This window comes from Furipterus horrens, unplaced genomic scaffold (genome assembly GCF_987537825.1).
Source record: "Furipterus horrens unplaced genomic scaffold, mFurHor1.1.pri manual_scaffold_10, whole genome shotgun sequence".
Taxonomy (NCBI): domain Eukaryota; kingdom Metazoa; phylum Chordata; class Mammalia; order Chiroptera; family Furipteridae; genus Furipterus; species Furipterus horrens.
Genome location: NW_028327180.1, coordinates 24,987,725 through 25,010,734, shown reverse-complemented (window position 1 = coordinate 25,010,734; position 23,010 = coordinate 24,987,725). Strand labels below are relative to the sequence as shown.

The 23,010-nt window shown below is 39.5% G+C and overlaps 1 protein-coding gene across 5 annotated transcripts in view; it reads left to right on the top strand.

The window, feature by feature from the left end:
- The window catches only part of FNIP2 (folliculin interacting protein 2), a 120,578-nt gene that overhangs the window by 34,417 nt on the left and 63,151 nt on the right, over positions 1-23,010 (top strand). For 3 of the 5 annotated variants that reach the window (XM_090288752.1, XM_090288753.1, XM_090288750.1), the window contains exon 1: positions 4,656-4,970. The exons of the other annotated variants lie outside the window; for them this stretch is intronic. In XM_090288752.1, coding sequence (XP_090144878.1) covers positions 4,795-4,970 — 176 coding nt within the window. In that variant the 5' untranslated portion in view covers positions 4,656-4,794. Of the gene's footprint in view, positions 1-4,655; positions 4,971-23,010 lie in introns of those variants that run through there. 5 annotated transcript variants of the gene reach the window in all.

Below are 23,010 nucleotides of genomic sequence, written 5' to 3'. Positions count from 1 at the left end.
TTTATCATAGGTATGTATGTACAGGAAAAAACAGTGTATATAGGGTTTGCTGTTATCCATAGTTTCAGGCATTCAGTGTGGATTTTGAAACTTATCCCCTGTGAATAAGAGGTAACTACTGTACCCCATTAAGAGAAACCGCCATGGCTACTCCTTCATTTAATTTTCACTTTTTTTCTCATTAAAGTAATGTGAGTTCATTAGATAAGAATAATTACACTGGGATTTTTGGAGAACTATGTTAGGCTCTTCTTTCTTTTACCCCTAAAAACCCATCTCTTTCAGTTGTGGCTTCGAGTTAATTTGTCATTACATACAGTGATCACTGTTTTTTTGTTTTTGTTTTTTTAATCTCCTGAGGAGTGTGAAGTAAGTGAAAGCAAAATTGCATGAATACTTTACCCTGAAGCTTTCCTGACTTGAATTCTCTGGACTCTAAATTAATCATTGGAATGGATTTTTTCTCAGATGCCAAATGTTTTGGGTTGGAGGTGGGTCCCTGGGTCACTGCATTGGAAGGATTTTGGAGGAGTCTGGGCACAACAGGAAACAGTGTTCTCGTTGATCAGAGATTTTGGCCACAGGAAAGGGACTGGACTGGTGTCTTGAGTCCCAGACATTTGCCTTGGATGGTCTAAATGATTCTTTGATTCTTATGCCATTTCTTGACTCGTGAACTTAGCATTCTTCTCTAAAACCATTCAGTTACCTGGGCTGTGAGATTGGAGGCAGTACAAATGCAGCTTAAAAAGTTAAACCAGTATTCTCCCTTTCTTACACGCTCCTGATCCTCGCTGCCAACATCGGATCAAGTTCACCTGTGTTTTCCAAGTATCAGTGGTGGCAGCAGCAGTTTCAGTCAACACACTGAACTGCAGGGGAGTCCAGTCAGCGAGGCAAATAGACTTTTCTAAATGTGTAAGCACGGCTGGGCTGTGTGAAGGAAAGCAAGAACTTCCTCATGAGTAGGGTTATGTACGGGGCTGATGATAATTTTAATGTGTCTGTTATTATTTAATATTTAAGAGAAGGGTATCCAGCATACTAGTGAGTAGTAGTGTAAATACCTGTGTAAGGGTATGATTCCATTTTGAGAAAGAGAAGATTAAGGAAAATGGAGATTGGATTGAGGTAGAGAACAGAATTTTGGGTGTGGAAGGTCTAAACATAGCTTTCTTTTAGCTACTCTGTGAGCTGCTCCAATATCTCAAAAGAATGGTTACAATGAAAAAATTATTATTTGTTTTTTTATTTACTGAAGAAAATTTACCCCCCCATTTAAACATGAGTAAATTTGGAGCCATACAGTGTACAGTGGTTGTAGTCTTACTATACATCACTACTTTATTACATCGTATTGTTTTGGGGGGAGGAACAGGGGAAATGGCGTTTTAAAGTCTTTTCTGGAGTGCACAGAGGTTGTTAAAACTTCTAAAGGAACTTTGGCTGTAATTGTAGGGGAGGGAAAAGTTTCCCCTCGTTTCTATTTATAGTTCTTCCGGTTGGTCTAATAATTAAATTGACATGAGACAGATGAACAGGAGAAAAGAACCAACTTTATTATGTATGTACATATTGGGGTTCTATAAGAATATGGGGCCAAGGACAGATCAGGCAGTTGAGGCTCATACGCCATCTTGAGCTAAGGAGAAAGTGGTTTGGACTTCAAAGGGAAGTTAGGTAATTCACAGGTAGATGAGAAGCAGCAAAACGTTGGGTAAACAAATTCTTGTCAGCCACCCAGAAACAATGGAACACTGAGGGGAATCTACTAGGCTTTGCTAGGTTTCTGTCTGCCACACTTCGTTCGTAATATGTTAAGGCGAAGCTCCCTTCCTTTAAGCAGGATTTTCTGTCTGAATCCTTTCTTGAAAATAACCAGCTTAAAGTAATCAGTATCCCCAAAAGCCATATGTTGGGGTGGCAAACTCTTTTCCCCCTCCTAGGAAGTGAAAGAAAGAGAAAGTGTGTGTGTACCCTCCTGGTCGGAGTACATGCACAAAGAAGCACACTTTTCATTGCAGCAGAATCAGGTCATAATTTTAATGTAACTATCCAGTGGCATTAAACCAATCAAAAAGTTATATTGGATATCTACCATGTGTAAGACCTGTCTGAGGTACAAAGATGAATATCAAGACCGACCCAGTTTCGATACTCAAAGAATTTATGATCTAGTTAGGATCATAAACATGTGCACTACTCTTTTGCAAAGCAGTTATGTATTGTGTTAAAAGTGTGGCTTAAAAACATTATAGAGGAATTCAAGAGAGAAAAAGATCTTCCAGCCTAGGAAGGCTTCTTGGGGAAGAGGGAGTTGTGACTGCGGAAGTGGCTCCGGAGCGTGCGGTTCCCAGGCCAGCAGCAGCAGCGCCCTGGGAACTTAGACTGTCAGGTCTCAGTCTCCACCCCAAGGAGTGCTGAATCATAGACCCTGGGGCAGGCCCAACAATTCATGTGTTTAAGCATGCTGAAGTTTTAGCCTCGCTCTGCCAAGGAAATGGTGGCTAAAAGGTGTGCTGACTGCATTTAGGGAGAAGCAGTGGCCTGCACACAGTAAGTGTTTAGCTGAAGATGGCTGGCTGAGTGAAGGAAACACAGGGGGGGTTAGGGTTTCCTGTGCCACGCGGTTTCTGTTTAAGGAAACTTTTTCCCCAGTGCCGTTTGATCCTCGAGTCATCCAAACGTCCTTCGTATCCCTGTTGTCATTTCCACCTCTTACTATTCTGATCATTAAAAATTTTTTGCATCATCTGAATAGGGAATAAAATTTGTATTTATTTGAAGCCTTTGGAAAACATAAAATATCAGAATTATTGAACAACTTTGTGCATAACTACTATGAAAAGGTATATGCAGAAGACATATTGTAAAAGAGGGTTTCATGTCCTTTCATCAAGTCCTAGATAAATATCTTTTAGAGACTGAAGTTTTAAAACTAAAATTTAGTCTTATACCTAAAAAGGGGGATGTGTTCCCCCAAGAGTTTCCTCTACGTATTTGGTAAAATTCAGTTACTTTGACATTTTTAAAGATCCCACCCCATCAGCATTGAACCATCCTTTTATTTGTCCTGTGCATTTAGACGAGGTAAACCTTAGCTGAGTGGGAGATGTGGATCTGGGGCCTCCCTTGAGCCAGGTGTTATCAGGTGGGCCCGGTGGTGGTGAAGGCTTTGCTTTCAGCCTTTGCTCACTGAGCTGCCCTGTACCTGACATGAAAAAGTTATAGTGCTTGCATCAGTGATCTCTGATTCTCTGTTAAAGACAGTTCAAAGGGAAAAAAGAACCCAGGATTGTACTATGGCCGTTCAGTTAAGCTTTAAGTTTAAAATGTGTTCTCTTCCTGGAAAAATGAACTCACTTTTTCCTAATCTGGTTTTATGTTGGCACTATCCCATGTAGCATGTTCCACAGAGACATGTGCTCACTGTTGTAGGCGTGTTGTAATCTTTATTTCTCAGAGGAGGATATATTTAAGATCTCTTTGGGGTTTGTTACAGAGAAACTTTAGGGCAAAATACATAATAAAGTCTTAAGGTAACTGACGCTTCTGCCATGCTAGCATGAGATTTTTCTCACATATGTGCATGAAATATATGGCTGCCATGTATGAAGATGCGTTTAAAATCTTCTGAAACTAAATACCTAGCCAAGGCTCATCAGATGGCAGGGATCTGTTAATATTTTCTTCAGCCACTTGCAAAGATAAGGAAGAGGGAAAGGAACTGGGACAATCCTTTAGTTATTGTGTTTCCAGATCTGACCTGTATTTTTAAGGACCTATACTTTATTTCTTCTAAAAGAAAAACTTTTTCCCTTGAACTCACAGTACTGTAGGAAAATCATATTGATTCTATAACATTATTCTTATTTTACAGATGAAGAATGTTGGTGTCAGAAGGAAAAACTAAACTGCTTTTGTCCTTGGGTTCTGATAGTTCAGGGCCTTTGTGGCTTGAATATGCCCAGGAACCAGGAATTCAGTACAAGAGTTTTGAGGATTTATGGCTTCTCGCTTAATACTAATTTCTTGCTAATATATATGTATTGGGTATTAAAGCAAAGATGTGTCCCTGCTCTCCCCGCCGTGGGTCGTCTCCTGTACATTACGCAGTACATCTGTCTGTTGTGGGTAACCGTCTCTCTCACTTGCCATAGGCAGAATTTTGCAAGGTTGCAGAGTAAGACCTGTCAGCTGACACTTGCTCACATGAGAGCCATTCAGAGGGTGGTGTGGCCAATGTCAGAACAACCTTGCAGCTGAAGGCGAGCCATTGCGTTTGCTCAGAGTCGTAGGAATAAGTCTTGTGACCGATTATTTGACTACCACATACTTTCCAACAGAGGAGCTCAGATGGAGTGAGTCAATCCAAGCTGCTCAACCTGTTGAGTGCTTTTCTTCTGCTAACAGGAGCACAAGCTTAGGAACAAAAGTAGGAAGTGGGATTTGGACTTGTCTGTTTACTATGGGCTTGCTGAGAGCCTGTTTTATACCCTGATGGATGCATCTGACTTCCTAAATCATTGATGGGCTTAATTTACATAACAAATGAATGTTCCCCCCCCCCTTTTTTTTTTTTTTTGTTTCCCCGTTAAGAAAAACCTTTTGCAAGAGGATATTTGTAGGCTACTGCAAGTGGCTTGCCTCAACCTACTGTGCAGGGACTGCAGTGATATTTTAGGACGGCTGGTCACTGTGGAGTGTCCCTCTCAGCAAAGGCTCTTCAGCACTTGTGTCCAAGTCTATGCTGACTGTCAGGGTCAACCAGAAGAAGGTTAAACCGCTCAGGAGATGTGTGGCGGCACAGCAAAGACCACAAGCCGGGCAAGTGCCCGGCAGAATTCAGCCAGCTGTGTGAGTGATGCTGTTTCTGGTGCTGGGAGGACGTACAAGACACATTTATGCTCAAAGATTCAAAAACGTGCTGGGGTAGGAAGGGGCGCTGATCACACGGAACTCAACAACAGGTTTGAAATTTTAGTTCTATTTCAAAATATAAGTGAGGTTTTTATTTAATTCATTGTGTATGGAGCAGATAAAGTATTGATCTGAAAGTTGTTTTGTTTCAAGAGTGTTTCTCAGCCAGAGACTTGATGGCGGGGGGTTGATGTAGAAACAAGTCCTTTTCTTTGCAGACAAGATGTAGGCATGGGTATTTTTCTTGTGACTATTTCTACTACTTTATGCCCTGGCTGGTTTAGCTCAGTGGATTGAGCGTCAGCCTGCGAGCTAAGTGTCGCTGGTTCGATCTTCCAGTCAGGGTACATCAGAGAAGGAAAACTCTGACTCCAAAAAACCTCCGCTGCCTTGCGGCATACCTCTTCAGGGGAAAGGCTAAGGGAGTAAACCCCGACAGAAAATCCGGAGCCGGAGTCCCTAAGGCGGTTTGACGTTGTAGTCAACACCGGCAACTCCTGCGGCGCACCTGAACCCAAGCTGTATCGACTCCGTCTTTCCCTTGGACCCTTCAGCTGCGAAGAGAGGGGGGGTCTGCTGCATGGGCAACAGCAGACCCTCCATATTACCCTGCCCAGGCTCTGTAGCTTCAGCGTCATCGCAAGATGTCGATTCAACACGGGAGGAGACAGACACCATGTCACTCCCGAGTCGGACTGCACAGCCATTCTCGGCGATGCAGATAGACTCTTAAGAAGCTACACCATCGTCTCTCGAGACGGACGGCTGCCGACGATTTCTACTACCTTACCCATCTGCTTTCTTCTTAACTCTTCATTACCTCTGCCTGGAGCCAGCTTGCAAGAAATAGTTACATCCTTGTCCTGTGTTGCAGCTTGAAATATATTATTCACAGTGTTTATCAAGAAAAAGTTGCAGACCTGAAGTTGCACCACAGTTGGTACATGGGTACCAAGAGTGGGAATTCTCCCTTCTTGTTTGAATGGTGGGTGGATGGTTGTGCCTTCCTGGCAGGGGACACAGTGAGCCCATTCTTCCTCTTACGGAAAATCCTTTCCATGGGAAGGATGGTGTTATCATGAGCAATTTTAATAATAGCGCTTATCTAAAAAGAATAACATACTTGCTATATTCTTTTAGGTTGAGTATTTCATTCATTTTGGACAAATTCCTTACTTTTATTAGTAGTAGCTCTTAATTTAAACATTCTTTGTAAAGAATTTTATTGAGCATCAATGAAAGGGGGAAAAATCCTTTGAGAATTACATTTCATTCCAAATTAGTATGTAGATAGATAGTAAAGAAAGCCATACATCTATTTCTTGGTTGGCTTAAAATATAGTTTCAGGATCTAGTTTCTGACATATAAAAATCTTTGTCTCTCTTTAGTACAAATTTAATAAAGTGGTGGACAGTCCACTCCAGTATAAGAACCCAACAGGTTGGAGAGGTAGGGAGAAGTGTGCAAATCATCGTATGGGAGTTGGGTCACATGCTCTCCACTCAATTAAAGAGATAAATTTGTAGAGGAAGAAGGAATGAATGACATGGTACATTTAAAAATATATATTTGAGTGTGTAGATAAGAACTTCACTTTTGTACTATCTATTTTATCTGTTTCTTATGAAAGGACAGCTAGTGAATGGAAAGAGCAATGGATTGACACCCAGTTTATCTGGATCTTGATCCTTGTTCTGATCTTGCTCCCCAGCTCTGCTGCCATAGAGCCTTGTAACATGGGCGAGTCTCCTGCCTTTGGGGGTCTCACTCTCAACTGATAAGCTATGTAGTTGGTTCAGACTATTTAAAAAATTCTTTCCCCTTCTGAGAGTCTAAGATGTAGCCCAGGACCTTCCGTATTCCCTATTTTTGTTATTCGTACAATTCTAGATTCCCCACATAGGTGTTTGGTGGGCAGGGGGTGGCATCCACATACGAATATGCAGGGCTATCCCAATTATTTAAAAAACTTAAGAGTTTTTGGTATGAACTTCTGCTTTCATTTTCAGTGAACTTGATATTCTTTGATAGATTTTAATCACTTCCATTTAAACAACACTTTAAACGTAACAAAGCATGTTCATATCTACTATCTCCTTACCTTATTTGAACTATTTTCGGTTTACTTTTCTGGTGCCTTCATTTTTTTTTAGAATTCTGTACAGCAATGACGTATACTTGTCATTTAATTGGAATTCATCTACAGTCAGACCAGGTCTCTTGGTAGACCTCATCCACTTTCCCTTCCCCTTCCTCCAGTCTTGAAATCATGTTTGTTATTTGTAGTGTTGTGTTTGGCTTCCTGCATTTCTTTGCGACTTGGGCCAGTTTTGAGGGTAGAGTGAATTATTGACAGGAGCTTGCACTGGAAGGCCCTGGCTCCCAAGTGCTCACGAGTTACCTGTTTGTCCAAGTCAGGTGGCATCGGGTAGGTATGACTTCCAACTCCTTCTTTGATCTTAGTATCTTAAATCAACAGTCTTAAGTGGTTGTCTTAACTGAGTGCACTGATAAGTATATTTTCAATTTGTAGTTTGGAATTTCCTAGGGGGTGGGCTGACTTAAATTGTATGCAGATTTTCGACTGCACTGGTGGTGGGCTCCCCTGCCCTTGTTCAGGGGTTAACTGTAGGTTTTTTTTCCCCTCTCCTAATGATTTTCCAGTTATTCAAAGGTGAAAAGAAAGATTCCACTAATAGAGTGGAGTCATGCTGGTTGGGTATCTAGTTAGCCACAGTGTAAAACTGACGCAGTTCAGTGCAGAAAGAAACATTTTAATCTTCCCAGTTATGGTTCGTGTGGAATGAAACATTTCAGGAGTTTGTCCTCTGTATCTTCGCTTCCACTCTCCTTAATCTCTAGAATGACAGATATGAGGGTTGAGTTTATTTCACAAAATAACAGAATCCTAAGTGGTTTGTCCATAAACTATTCCTTGTTAAAACTCAATTCAGATCTCATAACTCTTAAATCTGATGCTAGGTATAACGTATAGTCTTCAAATAATTGCTTCCAATGTTCTTTTTTAAAATATCAACTATAGCGAACCTTAAACCTTGATTTTTCAAACTTTCCCAACAATTTAGATACATACACAGGGCTGTTTATATGGGGAATGTGGACATACTTGCCAAGCTTATCTATGATCATGGTTTCTCTGATGGCAAAACAAAATTTGACAACCATGCCTTAAAATAGTATACCCTACACACACTGAAGAGGAACCGAAACAGAGCACTTCAGAGTTAATTGTGCTTTAAGTTTCATATCTTGAAACTTGGATTCAGAAGAAATTCTTTGTTACTGCTCTGGAATCACCAGAATGGAAGGAGCAGAAGAATTAATGAATTAATTAATGCAATTTATCTACAATTTGAATGAGCTAATTCTACTAAAAAGAGAAAAAGCTGTAGATAGTGGTAGTTGCTTAACAAGAAGGTAAGTATAGAAACCAGGATCTATTTTCTTCTAGTGAACTGCTTCACAGAGATAAACTGGACATGATTTTACCTCCAGTCTTTACCGACTAGGAAATACAAAAATAGTCACAGATTTAGAGAGAGATGTGCTAAGGCAACAGACCCAAGAATTCTGAAGATTTTAGTAAAGGGCTATTAAAAGAAAATCTAATGCAGGTTGCAGAGGTGGGGAGAGTTTTTCTCATGGTGTTCTTCACTTAGGAACACTGTGTGAAAACCATTCTGCTTTGATACTACCTAGAAAATGTGGCTGTAGGACGTGTTGAATGAAGTGGGTAGAGAGAAAAAACAAACGCTGGTCAGCTGATGGTCTTGTGCTTCCTAACAAGCTTCACAGGGAGTTTGTAAATTGTTGGGTGTGACTCTCTCAGATGCATTGGTATTGCTGTCACAAGTTCTACCCTTTCTGCATTCCTTCCCTTTTCACTGATTTTAGGTGCCATGAGGAATTTTCTTTGGCCAGTTAAAAAAGGTTATTTCTACCAGTTGATGGTTGGGATTTAGAGATATAACTTGAGAATGACTGAGTAAATGAATGAAGGAGTGCAATGGTAACTTAGTATTGCTGCAAAGTCATACCAGATTCAGGTTAAAAGAACATTTATCTTTTCCCTCTGAGGCCACATCTCTAATTGGGAATGAGTCAGAGCCATCTTACTACAGTGAATTTTGAAGGGAGTATGAACTTGCTTCATAGAAACTGACAACTGACATAAACTTTTGTCTGGGTCTTATTTTAAGTATTAGTGACATAACAAGGTAAAACCCTTGTTATTAGTCACCATAACTGATTGTTTCCAGAATGACAGTGTTCCAGACAGAAGACAAGGTTACTCCAACCCTGGGGTCCACAGGCCAGTCACTGGGCAGCTTCTGAAACCTTTTTCCCTCAAGTTCTGCGCAGCTGTATGCTGAACTGGAATACCCACCGAACTGGCTCACAATTCCTGGTGCTCCGGGTATGACTCCTGTCGTGAGTCAGGCTGTGGTTTAGCCTTATCCTTTTATTGTTAGAGTAACAAAAGCTGAATAACTGCTGAATATGATGTAGGAAGCCCTGGTGGGAATTGGTGAGAGGAGTAATAACTTGTGACCCATCTAAGATTATAGTTAAACTCCCAATCAAGACTCATCAGAGGGAATCCAGCCTGTGGGCTCTGGAAACACAAAGGTTCCTGGCATCTTCCTTCCCTGTTTATGGGATCCAAGTTTATATGAAATGTTGGGTATCAGGTACCACATTCATCCATTAATGTTTCTATATCTAAGTGTTTAATCCTTCTCTTATCAATTTAGAAAGTTAAAAAAAAATACTATTCTCAGGTCTTTACAGAACAGATGTGAACTAAAATCCTATCTTTTTTTCTCACTATGCCATTTACTTTTACTTTTGTGTCTTACCCTGCCCAAAGGCCTAGAAAGAAGGGAAGAGAAAGAGGAAGGAAAGAAGGAAGGAAGGAAGGAAGGAAGGAAGGAAGAAAGGAAGGAAAGATGGACTTAATAGAGCTAGGATAGTTTTTCCACTTACTATTTTTTAAATTCAACTCTCACAAGTGAGACCCTATTCCAGATGTGGTAGAAGCATCTTTGACTTCGGGATATAGTCTATCGTCATGATCTCATGATCTGAGGGGTCATCTCTGCCTTGAACTCACTGTGTCTTTGGAAACATTCCCTCTACAGAGACATGAGGGAATGTTTTCTCTTCTTAAAGAAACCAAACACACACAGAAGTCGTGGATTGGGTCACTGATTCCCAAATATGTGTTTTTAAAAATGTAGGTTTCTGAGTGTCAAGTGAATTCAGATCCATTGGATCAAATTTCGGGGGTGGAGCCTATGAAGCTTTGCTGATTAATAAAACAGACAAACACAAAGAGCTTCTAGAGTAATTTTAATGAAAAGTTAAATCTGGGAACCCCCAGATAGGTGGTATCTGAGATCCCTTATAGCTATAATATGATTTTCTATTACTGACCAATGAGACCCAAAGATGTAAGAAAAATGTGAAGACCTAGGATAATCAAGAGAACCAAAACTATTCCAGTGGTGTTAAATTCAGTCAAGTAAATTCAAAGATCTAATTGGCTTTATTAAGCAGTTCCTTAATCAGGCAGCATCCCATCTAGCAAGTAGAGAGAAGCCCCCGAAACTGTACAATCTGGAAGGCTTTTACAGGCAGAAACTGGGCAGGGCAAGGAAGCTATTAGCAAAAGAAAAGAAAGGATTGTTTCAGGCAGGGTTACCTTCCATTGGGTGGGGGTTATCTTGTCAGAGAGATTGCCTTAGCTTCCTACAGTGGGAGGGTGGAGGGGACCCATGTGACAAGTCATTGGTACTGACCAGGAAATTCCACACTGACCAATTAAGATTACATTTCTGGAGAAAGTTGAACTTCATTTAGGTCAAGTTTTAAGTCTAGGTTCGGTGTCATGGGCTTTAGCACAAATGACCCTATGTTGGGCCTGTGGTTTTCTCTTTAAGAGTGATCATCTTTTTCCACGTGAGGAAGAAAGCCAAGTGGTTATTTGAGGAAGTGTATTCTCAACAGAGGGAATAGCAAGTACAGAGAGCCTAAGGCAGGAACGTGCTGTGCTCCTGTAGGGGAGGGGAAATCATTCTCTGGCTAACCTTCTAAATTCTAGCTGGTCAAATAATTCAGATGACATACAGCAGATTAACAGGAGAAAATGAAATTTTAATACATGACTGTGGGGAATTATAAACATGAAAATTGCAGACATTTAGGAAAATGAAGTGTGTATGTTATTCAGAATTAAGGCAGGGGAAGTAAGGCAATTCACAAGGAGTTAGATGAAAAGAGTTCATGTTCAGTAAGCAAGTGCATTGGTCATCTTGAAACAGTGGGGCACAGAGAGGACTTTGGTCAAAGGGGTTTTGCTAGGTTCCTCCCTACCACACCTCGTTCATACTAAAATATAGTTGTCTGTGATGATAGCTCCCTTTCTGGAGAAAGTCCTTCCTTTGTCTGAATTCTTTTAGGCAGTTAGAGGGGAAGGTCAAAGGTTTTTCCTGAGTTTATTTCTTAAAAATAACCAGCTTAAAATAATCAATATCCCAAAGAAGCGTGTTTGGAGGTGACAAACTCTTCCCCATCACCCTAAAAAGGAAAATGTTGCCTAAGGACAAAGATGGTTTGGGTTCAGAGTGTACATGGCCCTCTGTGGGACCATCAATGAGGCTGAGGTGTGCTGGTAGAGGGGCCGTTACCCTGTGATGTGAGAGGGAGGTGGAGGTAGCCTGTCCCCAATATCTCTCCCATTGGTCCTTGCTTGATAACGAAAATTACTGCTATTAGAACCTCATTTCTTTGTAGTCAAGCCTTGTTCTCTCTAGGCAGTAACTGATACTTCAGTGGGAACTTTTGAAAAGAGAACTTGTTCCTCCGTCAGGGAGAACAAGATCACATGAGAGGACTGGGTGTGTTCTGCAGAGCAGTGCTGAGGACAGACCGTATCCTTTCCAGCTGGGGGGACAGGACTGAAGGGAGGCCGCCTGTCATTGTGCTGAACAGGAACACAGACTTGATGGCTATGTTCAGAGCTCAAATAGCGTGTCCTTGGTTTTCATCTTCAGAGGGAATTCTCTAACAGACTATGACAGACCAAAATGATCTTGAGAGAGAGTGATCCTATCACAGACTTTAAAACTAGTGCTTGTTAAAGTTCTGTGTTTTATTTGACAATTGAAATTATTTTTTAAAAAAACTTTCTAGAGCAGTTTAGGTTCGCAGCAAAATTGAGCAGAAAACAGAGGTCCTGTCTACTCCCAGTCCCACACACCCACAGCCTCCCTGTGTCAACATCCCACACCAGAGCAGTCCGTTTGCTACAGCAGATGAACCTACACTGATGCATCATAATCACCCAAACCGTAGTTTACAGTAGGGTTCACTCTTGGTGTTGTATGTTTTATGGATTTTGACAAATGTATGAAATGTGCCCGTCGCTATAGTATACAGAGTAGTTTCACTGCCCTAAAAATCCTCTGTGCTGTGGTTGTTCAACTCTCCTTGGCCCTGGGCAACCACTGATCTTTTTACTGTCTCCAAAGTTTTGCCTGTTACAGGTGTCTTTTGGTTGGAATCAAATAGCATGTAGCCTTTTCTGATTGGCTTCTTTCACTTAGTAATATGCATTAAAGGTCCCTACATGTTTTTTCATGGCTTGATAACTCATTTCTTTTTGGCACCAAATAATATTCCATTGTCTGGATGTAGCACAATTTGTTTCTTCATTTACCTACTGAAGGGCGTCTTGGTTGCTTTCAAGTTTTGGCAGTTATGAATAAAGCTGCTGTATTCTTGTGTGGGCATAAGTTTTACTCCTTTGGCTAAATATCAAGGGGTGTGATTGCTGGATCATAAGGTAAGCGTTTGTTTAATCTTGTAAGAAACTGCCAAACTTCTTACCAGCAATGAATGACAGTTTCTGTTAGTCCACATCCTTGTCATTATTTGGTTTTGTCAGTGTTTTGGATTTTGGCCATCCTGATAGGTCTGTAGTGGTATCTTATTGTTTTAATTTGTATTTCTCTAATGACGTAGGATGTGAAGCATCTTTTTATGTACTCATTTGCCATCTGTGTATCTTTTCTGAGGTGTGTGTTCAGATCTTTTTCCCATGTTAAAATTGGGTTGTTCTTTTTCTTATTGTTGAATTTTATGAGTTCTTTGTATATTATGGATACCCGTTCTTTATTCAGACATGTGTTTTGCAAATATGCTCACTCAGTCTTTGCCTGTGTTCTCATTCTCCTGGTACTGTCTTTTCACAGAGCAGGAGTTTTTGATGAAGTCCCACTTACCAATTCTTTTTTTTCATTTCATGGCTGTGCCTTTGGTGTGGTCATCACCATGCCCAAGATCATCTAGATTTGTTCCCTCCGTTATCGTCTAGAATTATAGTTTTTTATTTTATATTTAGGTCTATGATCCATTTTGAGTTAAGTTTTTGTGAAGGGTATACGGTCTGTGTATGGATTTAGTGTTTTGCGTGCAGATGTCCAACTGTCGCATCACCTTTGTTGAAAGACGATCACTTGACTACGTCTATGTGAATCTGCTTCTGGGCTCCCTGTTCTTTTCTATTGATCTGTCTCCTCTTTCATCAATACACACTGTCTTCACTACTGTAACTTTATAGTAGGTCTTGAAGTTGGGTAGTTTCAGTCTTCTGACTTTGCTCTTCTTCATTATTGTGTTGGATCTTCTCAGTCTTGTGATTCTCAAAATAAACTTTAGAATCAGTTTGTTGTTATTCACGAAATAACTTGCTGGGATTTTGATTGGGAATGTATTGGCTCTATAGATCAAGTTGGGAAGAACTGACATCTTGAGTCTTCCTACCCATGCACATGGAGTATCTGTTCATTTAGTTCTTTAGTTTATCAGAGTTTTTTAGTTTTCATCATGTAGATCTTGTACATATTTTGTTAGATTTATACATAAGTATTTTTTGGGGGGTTGCTATTAGAAATGGTATTGTGTTTTTAATTTTAAATTCCACTTGTTAATTGCTGGCATTTATTAAAAAATATTTTAACTTGGATTTTTTAGAGCATGGCTGCATTCATGTCAGGCTAGCTACTTCCCCCTTTTTTAAAATGCCTCCATCTTTTTCTTAAATATATTTTTCTGACTATCAAAATGATACAGTTTTATTACAAAACATTTGGAAAATGCAAGCAAGTATAAAATATGAAAACCCAAATCACCCATAATGCTGTCACACAAGTTTTACTACTATAAACATTTTTGTTTCTTTACTGGTCATTCTTTTTTTGATATGGATGTAAGCTACATTGTATTAATTGAATCACATTGTATAGTAAGCTATATAATCTGCTTTTTTACTCAGTATGATACCCCAACATTTCCCCCATGTTATTAAAATGTTTTTGAGAACAGTTTTTTACTTCATAATGTCTTATTAAATGGCTTCAAAAACTTAAGAGTATGTTCTGCTAATGGATATTCAGATTTCCAGTTACAATGCAGAGAATGACCCTATTTTTGTTCAAATTTCTGACAGTTTTCTTGGTATGGAATTTCCTTGTAGGAAATTTGAAGGAAACCCATTTTTGTTCCCCAACAGAATTTGAAAATTGAGAGAGAGAAATTGGTCAGGTAGATGGAAACTAAAATATCTACATTTGGAAAATTGCTAACATGTATAACGACAATGGTCTGCCTAGTAATGAACCTCAGAATCAGACTGGTTTGCCCACCTGTCTGTCTTGAGCAGCCTAACCGCCATACACCTTTCCTTTCCACATAGGACCTTGCCACTATAAAACTTGATGTTGAGGAGTTGATGATCATATCAGCCTGTGTGCGCTCTGCAAGCAGTTAGATGCCCACAAATTAGGGAAATTTACCATTCAGAATTTATTCTTCTTCCCCTGGGAAAGGAGCACATGGAGGTGAAGAGCAGTCCAGGAGTGTTATGCTCTTCAGGATTGGGCCTCTACTTGTAGGAAACCTGAAGCAAAGGTTAAGGGGGCCCCGAACTCTTTTATAGGTGAAGTCACCTTCTTAAAGATATGAATATGAGCAGATTTTTTTCTTAACATTTTAAAAAGCATATCATCTATATATTTTCAGAGATAATGTATTCACTTGGTTCAACAATAATAAATTCACTAATATATATATATATATATACATATATACTTACATATATATATATATATATTTGAAACATCTTGCTCCTACCTCTTTATTCTTCCCCATCCTCTCTAAGTAATCAATTTTATTAGTCTCTTAAAATTCTTTTTACATTAATTGTGTGCAGAAATAAACAAAGAGGAATATGTATTCTTCCTTCTTACACAAAAAGTAGCATGTTTTACCCAAGAATCTGCTCTTTGCTGTTTGGGCTTTCCAGTATAATCTGGAGAATTTATGGGTCTTTCTCTCAGTCTTAACACACTCTGTGAATGTAGCATAAACATTTAATTTGTCCCTACCCATATCCTCTCCAGTTGTTCCAGTCTTCTGCTCTTATCAAACATGTTGCAATCGCATGTTTTTTAAAAAAATCTATCAAGTTCCAGAAGTGGGATTGGTGGGTCCAATGTTAAAAGTATGTTACTTACGATTATGACACTTACGACAACTTACCCTATTTCTCTCAGGTGGGATGTCTAGCTTCTGAATTTTTGCCAGTCTAACAGATATATGATTTTAAATTGTTCTTTCTAAGAGTGAGGTTTAGCATCTTTTCGTGTGTTTAAAGCCCACCCCCACCCCCCACCCCCGTGAACTACCTGGATCCATGGCCTACTTTTCTATTGGTTTGCCAATCTTTTTCTTTATTGACTCCTGGTTGGTTCTTTATATATTAGGGAGATTAATTCTTTGTCTGTAATATGAGCTGCTAATATTCTGTGAACTTGTTACAAAGCCTTAGATAACTTTCTTTTATTACACATTGTGGTCATCCTGTATATATAATTTAGTATTCTGCTTTTCAGCCTTAACATTATATCATCAGAATTTTTATTTTTCAAAGGTGGCCTTCTTTTACCCCTCAGAAGGAAATGCAGAGGGAGGTCCTGGAATGGAGAGGATGTCACCCTAACTTGCTTGTCACCGATGTTAAGGTGATAGTGTAGCAGAGTTGGAGGAGCGCAGAATTTGGAGTCAGGAGACATTGGTTTGAGTCCTGACTTTGCCACGTAATGGTTATAACCTTGTTAAAAGTCTCCTAACTTCAGTGTAAAACAGATTATATAATACAGGCTCTCACAGGACATTTGTGAAGGTCAGCTCAGGTGAATTTTGTAAAAGGGTTTGGCAAACTCTGAAATGTCAGGCAATTATTTATGCGTGTGCTGTGCAGCTCTGGTCTCTGTCCCTGTCCTGCAGCCAAACAGCAGGCCTTCTGAAACCAGCGTCTCCAGGCTTTATGCTGTAAAAAAGGCAGTTATTTACCATGATGGAAATCAATTTGATACAGGAATAGAACAGCAATAACAAACTCAGACATAAATGGGTTTACCAAATGAGAAGAGGGATTACTTTTTTAGAGACTTTCCTGTCCCTGAGGGAGGCAGGGAATGAAGGAGGATGGGAAAATGTGGTATAGGCATGCTGAGAAGAAAGCTCAATAAACGTCATTGTTTAAGGCCACACTACATAGTTGAAACTGAATCTGAATTCCTTGAATTCATTAAGGTGGTTCCCCTGTAGGAGTTCACCCACTACCTCATGCTTCAGCTACCAAGAAGCCTCTTAAAGCAAACAGTAATTAAGGTTGTTTGTCTTAAGGCATTAATAGGATCTTTGATGGGTTAAAAAATAGGGTGTTCCTGTCGTATTCCTGTTTCATTATTTATTTTTAATTTTTCAATTTAAATTTTATTATATATTTTAAAATATTTTAATTTTAATAAGAGGGCAGCCATATGATTAAATATTTAAAAGATACAATGTCTAAGTGAGTTCTTGCAGTACATTGACTTATGTATGCCTGGCTCTTTGTTGATCATTTTGTGTTTAATCCTCAAAAGGACACATGGGAAGTAGGTATCATTATCCATGTTTTGCAGATGAAGATACTAAGGAACAAAGAGTTTAGGTAGCTTGCCAAAGTCACATAGCTAGGAAGAGGCAGAGCAAGGACTTGAACCCAGGCTTCCTGCCTCCAGAGTCTATACTCTTTTCCCATTGTGCTGTTTTGACAGATATTTAGTAAACAGTGTAGGGAAAGCCTTTCCCTGTGCTCTATAAAGAGTATACAATGACCTGACTGGTGTGGCTGAGTGGATTGAGAGCTGGCCTGTGAACCAAAGGGTCACCAGATCGATTCCAAGTCAGGACACATGCTTGGGTTGTGGGCCCAATCCCCAGTTGCAGGTGTGTGAGAGGCAACCACACATTGCTGTTTCTCTCTTTCTCCCTCCCTTCCCCTCTCTCTAAAAATAAATAAAACCTGAAAAAAAAAAAGAATGTCCAATTAAGTCTGCTTACTTTTCTTCCTCAACAACCCAGACACAACCAGTGTTACCAATTCATTATACTGTATATCATTCTAGAGATACTCTATGCATATATAATAAAGTCCAGAGTTTTTCCCTATTTTTCCTTTTAAAAAATATGTATGGGAGCATTCTAACACAATGTTTTATTTATTTATTTTTAGTGAAATTATGTCTTAGAGCTTTTATAATTACATAAGGAGCTTCCTCATTTGTTGTTTTATCAGTCTAGGACCATGCTGTATGGACATACCATAATGTAACCATCCAGTGGTCGTTTCCAATCCTTTGCTATTCCAGACAGGGCTGTAGTGAATACCTTTTTGTACATAATTATTTTGGACCTCACTCTTTTCTTTTGGTCTCATCTGTGCCCCACCACTTCCCCATGTACTCCTCTATACCCATCTCTTTTAGAGATATTTTACAGCCAAAGGTAAGTACAGTTTCTATTTACTCCAGCTTTTTCATTTTGCAAACAAAAGCCCTTACAGAGAAAATCATGTTTCTGACCTCTGAAAACCTCTGGGAAAATAGAATTATTACCTTCTTCGTGTACAATTTAAATGGATCTAGAATGAATATATATAAGGCAATGTCAAACATATTTAGTTTGAAATTTATTCATCTATCTGTTATTAGTACACACTGTCCTGGTGGAGAGGATGGGAGAATCTTACATTCAAGAAAAGATGAAATCATGTTGCTGCAAGTTAGCTTTCAGCAGAGCCATTAATACAATTCAGTAATCCTGGCATGTGGTGGTGAATGTTCACTCTCTGGGTTGTGCAGACAACAGTATGAAAGAACTAGCTCAGTGAATATTGAACCATGCATACATGGAGATGAACAGCAAAGCTCTTTTTTTTTTTTGAGGGGTTGTACAGCTAATTTTTAGTTTATTGCTAGCAGGAAGAATGAGTAGTGAGTACTCTTTTAAGAATCAAATGAATCATTTTGGAAAATATGGGTCATATTTGAAGATTCTGTGAGTTTTTTAAGGAGAGCAGGGGTAGAAACAATTAGTAACAACAATACCCAGGAGAGCTAGCCAGAGGCCGAATCTTGGTTGGCACAATGACCACCCACTCAGTGTCCCTCTTGCCTCAAAAGAACCTGGACTTTTCCTCCTCAGATATTGTTAGTGTCTTCTGAAAGTTTTATCAGTTGGAGCTGTGTTTTTCTTAAGCATGCTTATCAAGGTATAAAGTAAATCTAGAAGGGTTAAAGGCATGCCAAGCAATAATGTTGATTAATCCATTAAGATTGCTTTCCTTTCAGAACCTGAATCATCTGTTCTAAACTATACTGTGCACCCTTAATAGATCATTTGAGACTGTAGTGTGTTAGAGTTGGAAGGATGAGACATTGAGGAATCACTTTAGTCCCAACCCACTGTCTTATAGAAGAAATACTGTACTAAGAGGGGAGGGAAGGTTACTAAGCTTAGGCTACCAATCCTGCCTAGAACCCCGGCCTCTGACACTGAGGGCAGGGCCATGGGGTATGGGTGCTGGTGCGTGAGTGCAGCACACAGACTTGACTAGTTTTAGAGTTTTACCTGACATGATCCTGAACTCAGGGAAGAAGGAGGGAATTCTGTCTTCTGCTCTTCCGTTCTTCAGAGTTCCCTGTTCGTAGCAGCCACACCTCAGGCTGCATTGTGACTCGTGTTATAATATTTTGTCATTTCTGTGTGAACACATTATGTAAAAGACATGTGCTTTTAGCATGTGACGCTCACTATCATATATAGCATTGTTTCAGTGGGGGAGAACTAGGCTCTGAGTTACAACCCACTTATGCATAAAACTTTGACAATCATCCTTATTAGGGATTGATTTATATTAGGAAAGTGTAAGGGACCTAAATGTTACTTTTCTCAGTCTTGACCTTCCCTCAGACGTAGTAAGCATTCAACAATCTCTTATCTCACAATTCCAAAATCCTGAAATCTCTCAACATATTTTTGGGACTGACATAAACTGATGTGAGGCTATTTATAGTCTATATCTAATCCACTTAGTACAAATGTATGTAACTTGGGCTGTTAAATATTAATTTGTTTGACTTGGGGTTTGACTATACTTCAGGCCCTGTAGGGAGCATTACATAATATGTAACATAAGCTTCTTTCTATAATCTATAGAATTCTGGAACATCTGGCCCCAAGGATTGTATGTGTGGACTTATCTCTGAGTTTTGCTTTACAGTTTTCAAAGTACTTTCACACTCGTTCTGTTTTTCCCTACAACCTTGTGAGATGGACAAGGCCAGGTACATTTCATAAATGCTGAGCCCCAGAGCAACTTGCAAGTGACAGAGCTAGAGTTAGCAGCAGTATTTACCCGGTGAATACTAATCCGTATTCCAAACATCTGTGATTCACACTCCTCCCCCAGTGTGTGGACTTGACCTTTTTATCCTTTAAATCCCCTATAAGCCACATAGACATTTATCTCCATACCTGTAACAGTATAGTTTACTTATTTATTTATGGGTTGGCCTTCCCATATCAGATTGTACGCATTTTGAGGGAGGAACTGGATCTTGTTAATTTCTAGTCCTGGTATCTGTCATGGTCTCTGGGTCAAGCCAGGTGTTAAAAGTGTGTGAAAGAAATGAATGCAAGAGTGTGCTTTTGGACCCATATTACAGGGAGTGCTCTTCCCATGACATGCTGCCGATCACAGGGATTTATTCTTTCATCCCACACATTTCTTTTACAAAAGGAGCAAAGGATTTACATATCCTCGACTTTAATGAAGGCAGAAGTTACAGCCAACATTCAATATAAATTTCTTTTATAAAATAGGAGGAATACACAGAACTGGAGTCATTTTAGCTTTATTTTAATTTTATTTTCCAATCATTTAGAAATTATATCTTCAGGTTAGCATTATGTATTAAAGCTTCTGATGAGAATTGGCACCCTGAAGCACCTTTTTACTTTACTCTTGACCACTGAACAGCAATTCATTGGTGGATCTTTATGTAGTTCCTCTGAAACTACACTAGGCAATCTCAGTACAAAGCAAGGAAGAGAGGAATGTCAGCTAATTTGCAAACTCATTTTCCTGCTAGCCATCTTCTGAGAATACCAACCTAGCAAAAAAAAAAAAAAAAAAAAAAGTCAAATTTGTTACTGCCATCTATTTACATAATTTTTGGGTTAAAATAAATAGCTTGTTAATTGATGGGAAATAATGTAAATTTGTGCTGACTGGGTGAACTCGGCCATTGCAAGCACACCCTTCCCTTTTCCTCCAGCCTTAGTCTTCCTTAATTTTCTTGTGGTAGTCATTAGGGTCTTCTGGCTGCTCTTGAGCAAACCTTTGGAGAGGGTTTCCATTTTTCTTCCTTCCTTCCTTCGTTTAGTGGAAGAGAAGCAGTGGGAGTTGGCAGAAAAGAGAATATAGAAAAAGGTTTAAGAGTGGCTGGAAAATATCCTTGTAAAAATCCAGTAAGTTTCACAGGACCAGGAGTTATGGTTGCTCACTGCTTTATCCTTTGCCTAGAGGAATGCTGGATACATGGTAGGCTTGTAGAAGCTACTTGTTAAATGGATGATATCTGCCTGTTTTTGTTGTGATCCTTATTGTTGGTTTTGTTTTATTTTATTTACCCTTTCTTGGATCATTTAAATTTCCCTGTGATACCTTACTCTTTAAACATTCACAATCTTGGATCCCAAGACTGCTCTTTAGACTCCTCATGTGAACTTACTTTTGACTATATAGGGTTGTTTCTTTGTGTAAGAGCAAGAGGGTAAACATTTTTGAAGTAGTCCTCTTTCATAGATCATACTTCCACATGGTTGTACTTGACCCCCCTGCTAGCCTGGTTCCTGGTAAAAGTTCAGGGGAGGAATCAAATAACAGCACTAGAACTGGTCTTGGAGGATGTAGCAAATCACCCTGCAACAAATCATACAACTACTGCTCTCACCCTTACTAGCCCTGACTCCTTGAACCCCTGGGTATACGAGTCCGTGCCACCTCTCCATTTGCCCTGAAAACGGTTTTCTCAACAGCCTTAGTTCTCTCCTAAAACACAGTGAGATCATGCCATTCCCTTCCTCAGAAAGTTAGCATGACACGCTAATGCTTATGGAACAAGCATATATTCCTTGCATAGCATTCAGGGCACTCCTCCACAAGTAGTCCTAAACTGTCTGCCCTGCCTCATTCCTGTGTAGTTCTGTTGCAGTTAAATTTGTTCCAAATACCCAAGACCTTGACATCATATCATTTCACTTTCTGTGTTTGTGCTGTGCCTCAGTCTGCGATGACTGTCCCCTGTTTGTCATTACATGTCTTAATCCTTGCCATCCTTCGTTATGTTATTAGTTCAAACATTGCTTCTCCCAGGAATTTTTTCTCTTCTTTCTCTTGCTCTCTATGTTCTGCCTTGCTCTCTTATTTTCATGTCGTTATCTACATGATTGTGTCATCTAGATTTTAGATTCTTTCAGAATAGGTACTGAGACATTTCTTACTCATTGTATCCCCCTTGAATTCTATGTCTTTTCTTGGCTTGTAGAAGTTTAACTCCAATCTTTGTCTCTGTCACCACATAGCCATCTTACCTCTGTGTCTGTGTCTAGATTTCTCTCTATGAGGACACCTGTCATTGGATCAGGGCTGATCTTAATCTAGTGGGACCTCATCTTAACTTGATTACATCTGTAAAGACCTTGTTTCCAAGCAAGGTCATATTCACAGGTACCAGGAGTTAGGAAATGAACAGCTCTTTTGAGGGGACATAATTCAACTCCGATATGTGGTTGTATATATTTTATAGATAATTCTGTTTCCGTACTTAAAATCATTTGAACTATTGCTTACTTTTCAGGTAAGTAATTTAGACTGTGGTTGCTTGCTTCCTAACCTTGATGAAATAAGACCAGAAATAAGACCTGGCTTCACTTCCAACTAGGCAAATCTTAACATCGTAGAATTTTAAAATGAGGTAATTCTGATTAGAATACATGTCTTTAAAATAATCATATGCTTTAAAGCAAAAGCTCAAGGCCTGTTTTTCATACCTCTTTGACTCATACTGAGTTGCCCTCAGTAAAGCACTGGGAACCATGGTCGGTGCTCGTAGAAGCGCCACAGTAACTGCTGGTTGAATGTTGAAGTGAATGTGAACATGAAGAGTGTAAGTGTGGCATGTGGTTACGAATAACTTAAGCCCTGTATGTGGAGGATGGAAAGGAAAAGAACTGGCAATGTGCTGGGAGATTTTCACCAGATTATCGCCTTTAATCTTCACAAGAGGTCCTGCAGTGCTTCTTGGGGGGGCTTTCCCAAGGCCAGAAGACCAGTGGGACATTGCCTCCCTCTGACGCGCTCATTTAATCTTCTTTGTCCTGCTTGTATTTCCTTCACCAAATTACTCAACTGTCATTTCCTTTAATATTAATGATGGTAAATGTCAAAATTAATAACTGGCGTGAAACCAAAGACTATTGGTATAGAAGAAGGTGAATAGAGTTTTCCTTACGTTTTAGAAAATATTTTGTAAGGTATTTGGGTCAAAAAATTGGGACAGTCTTGACATTCATACCTTTTCCTTCCCACATCTTTTATTTTCATATTTTTT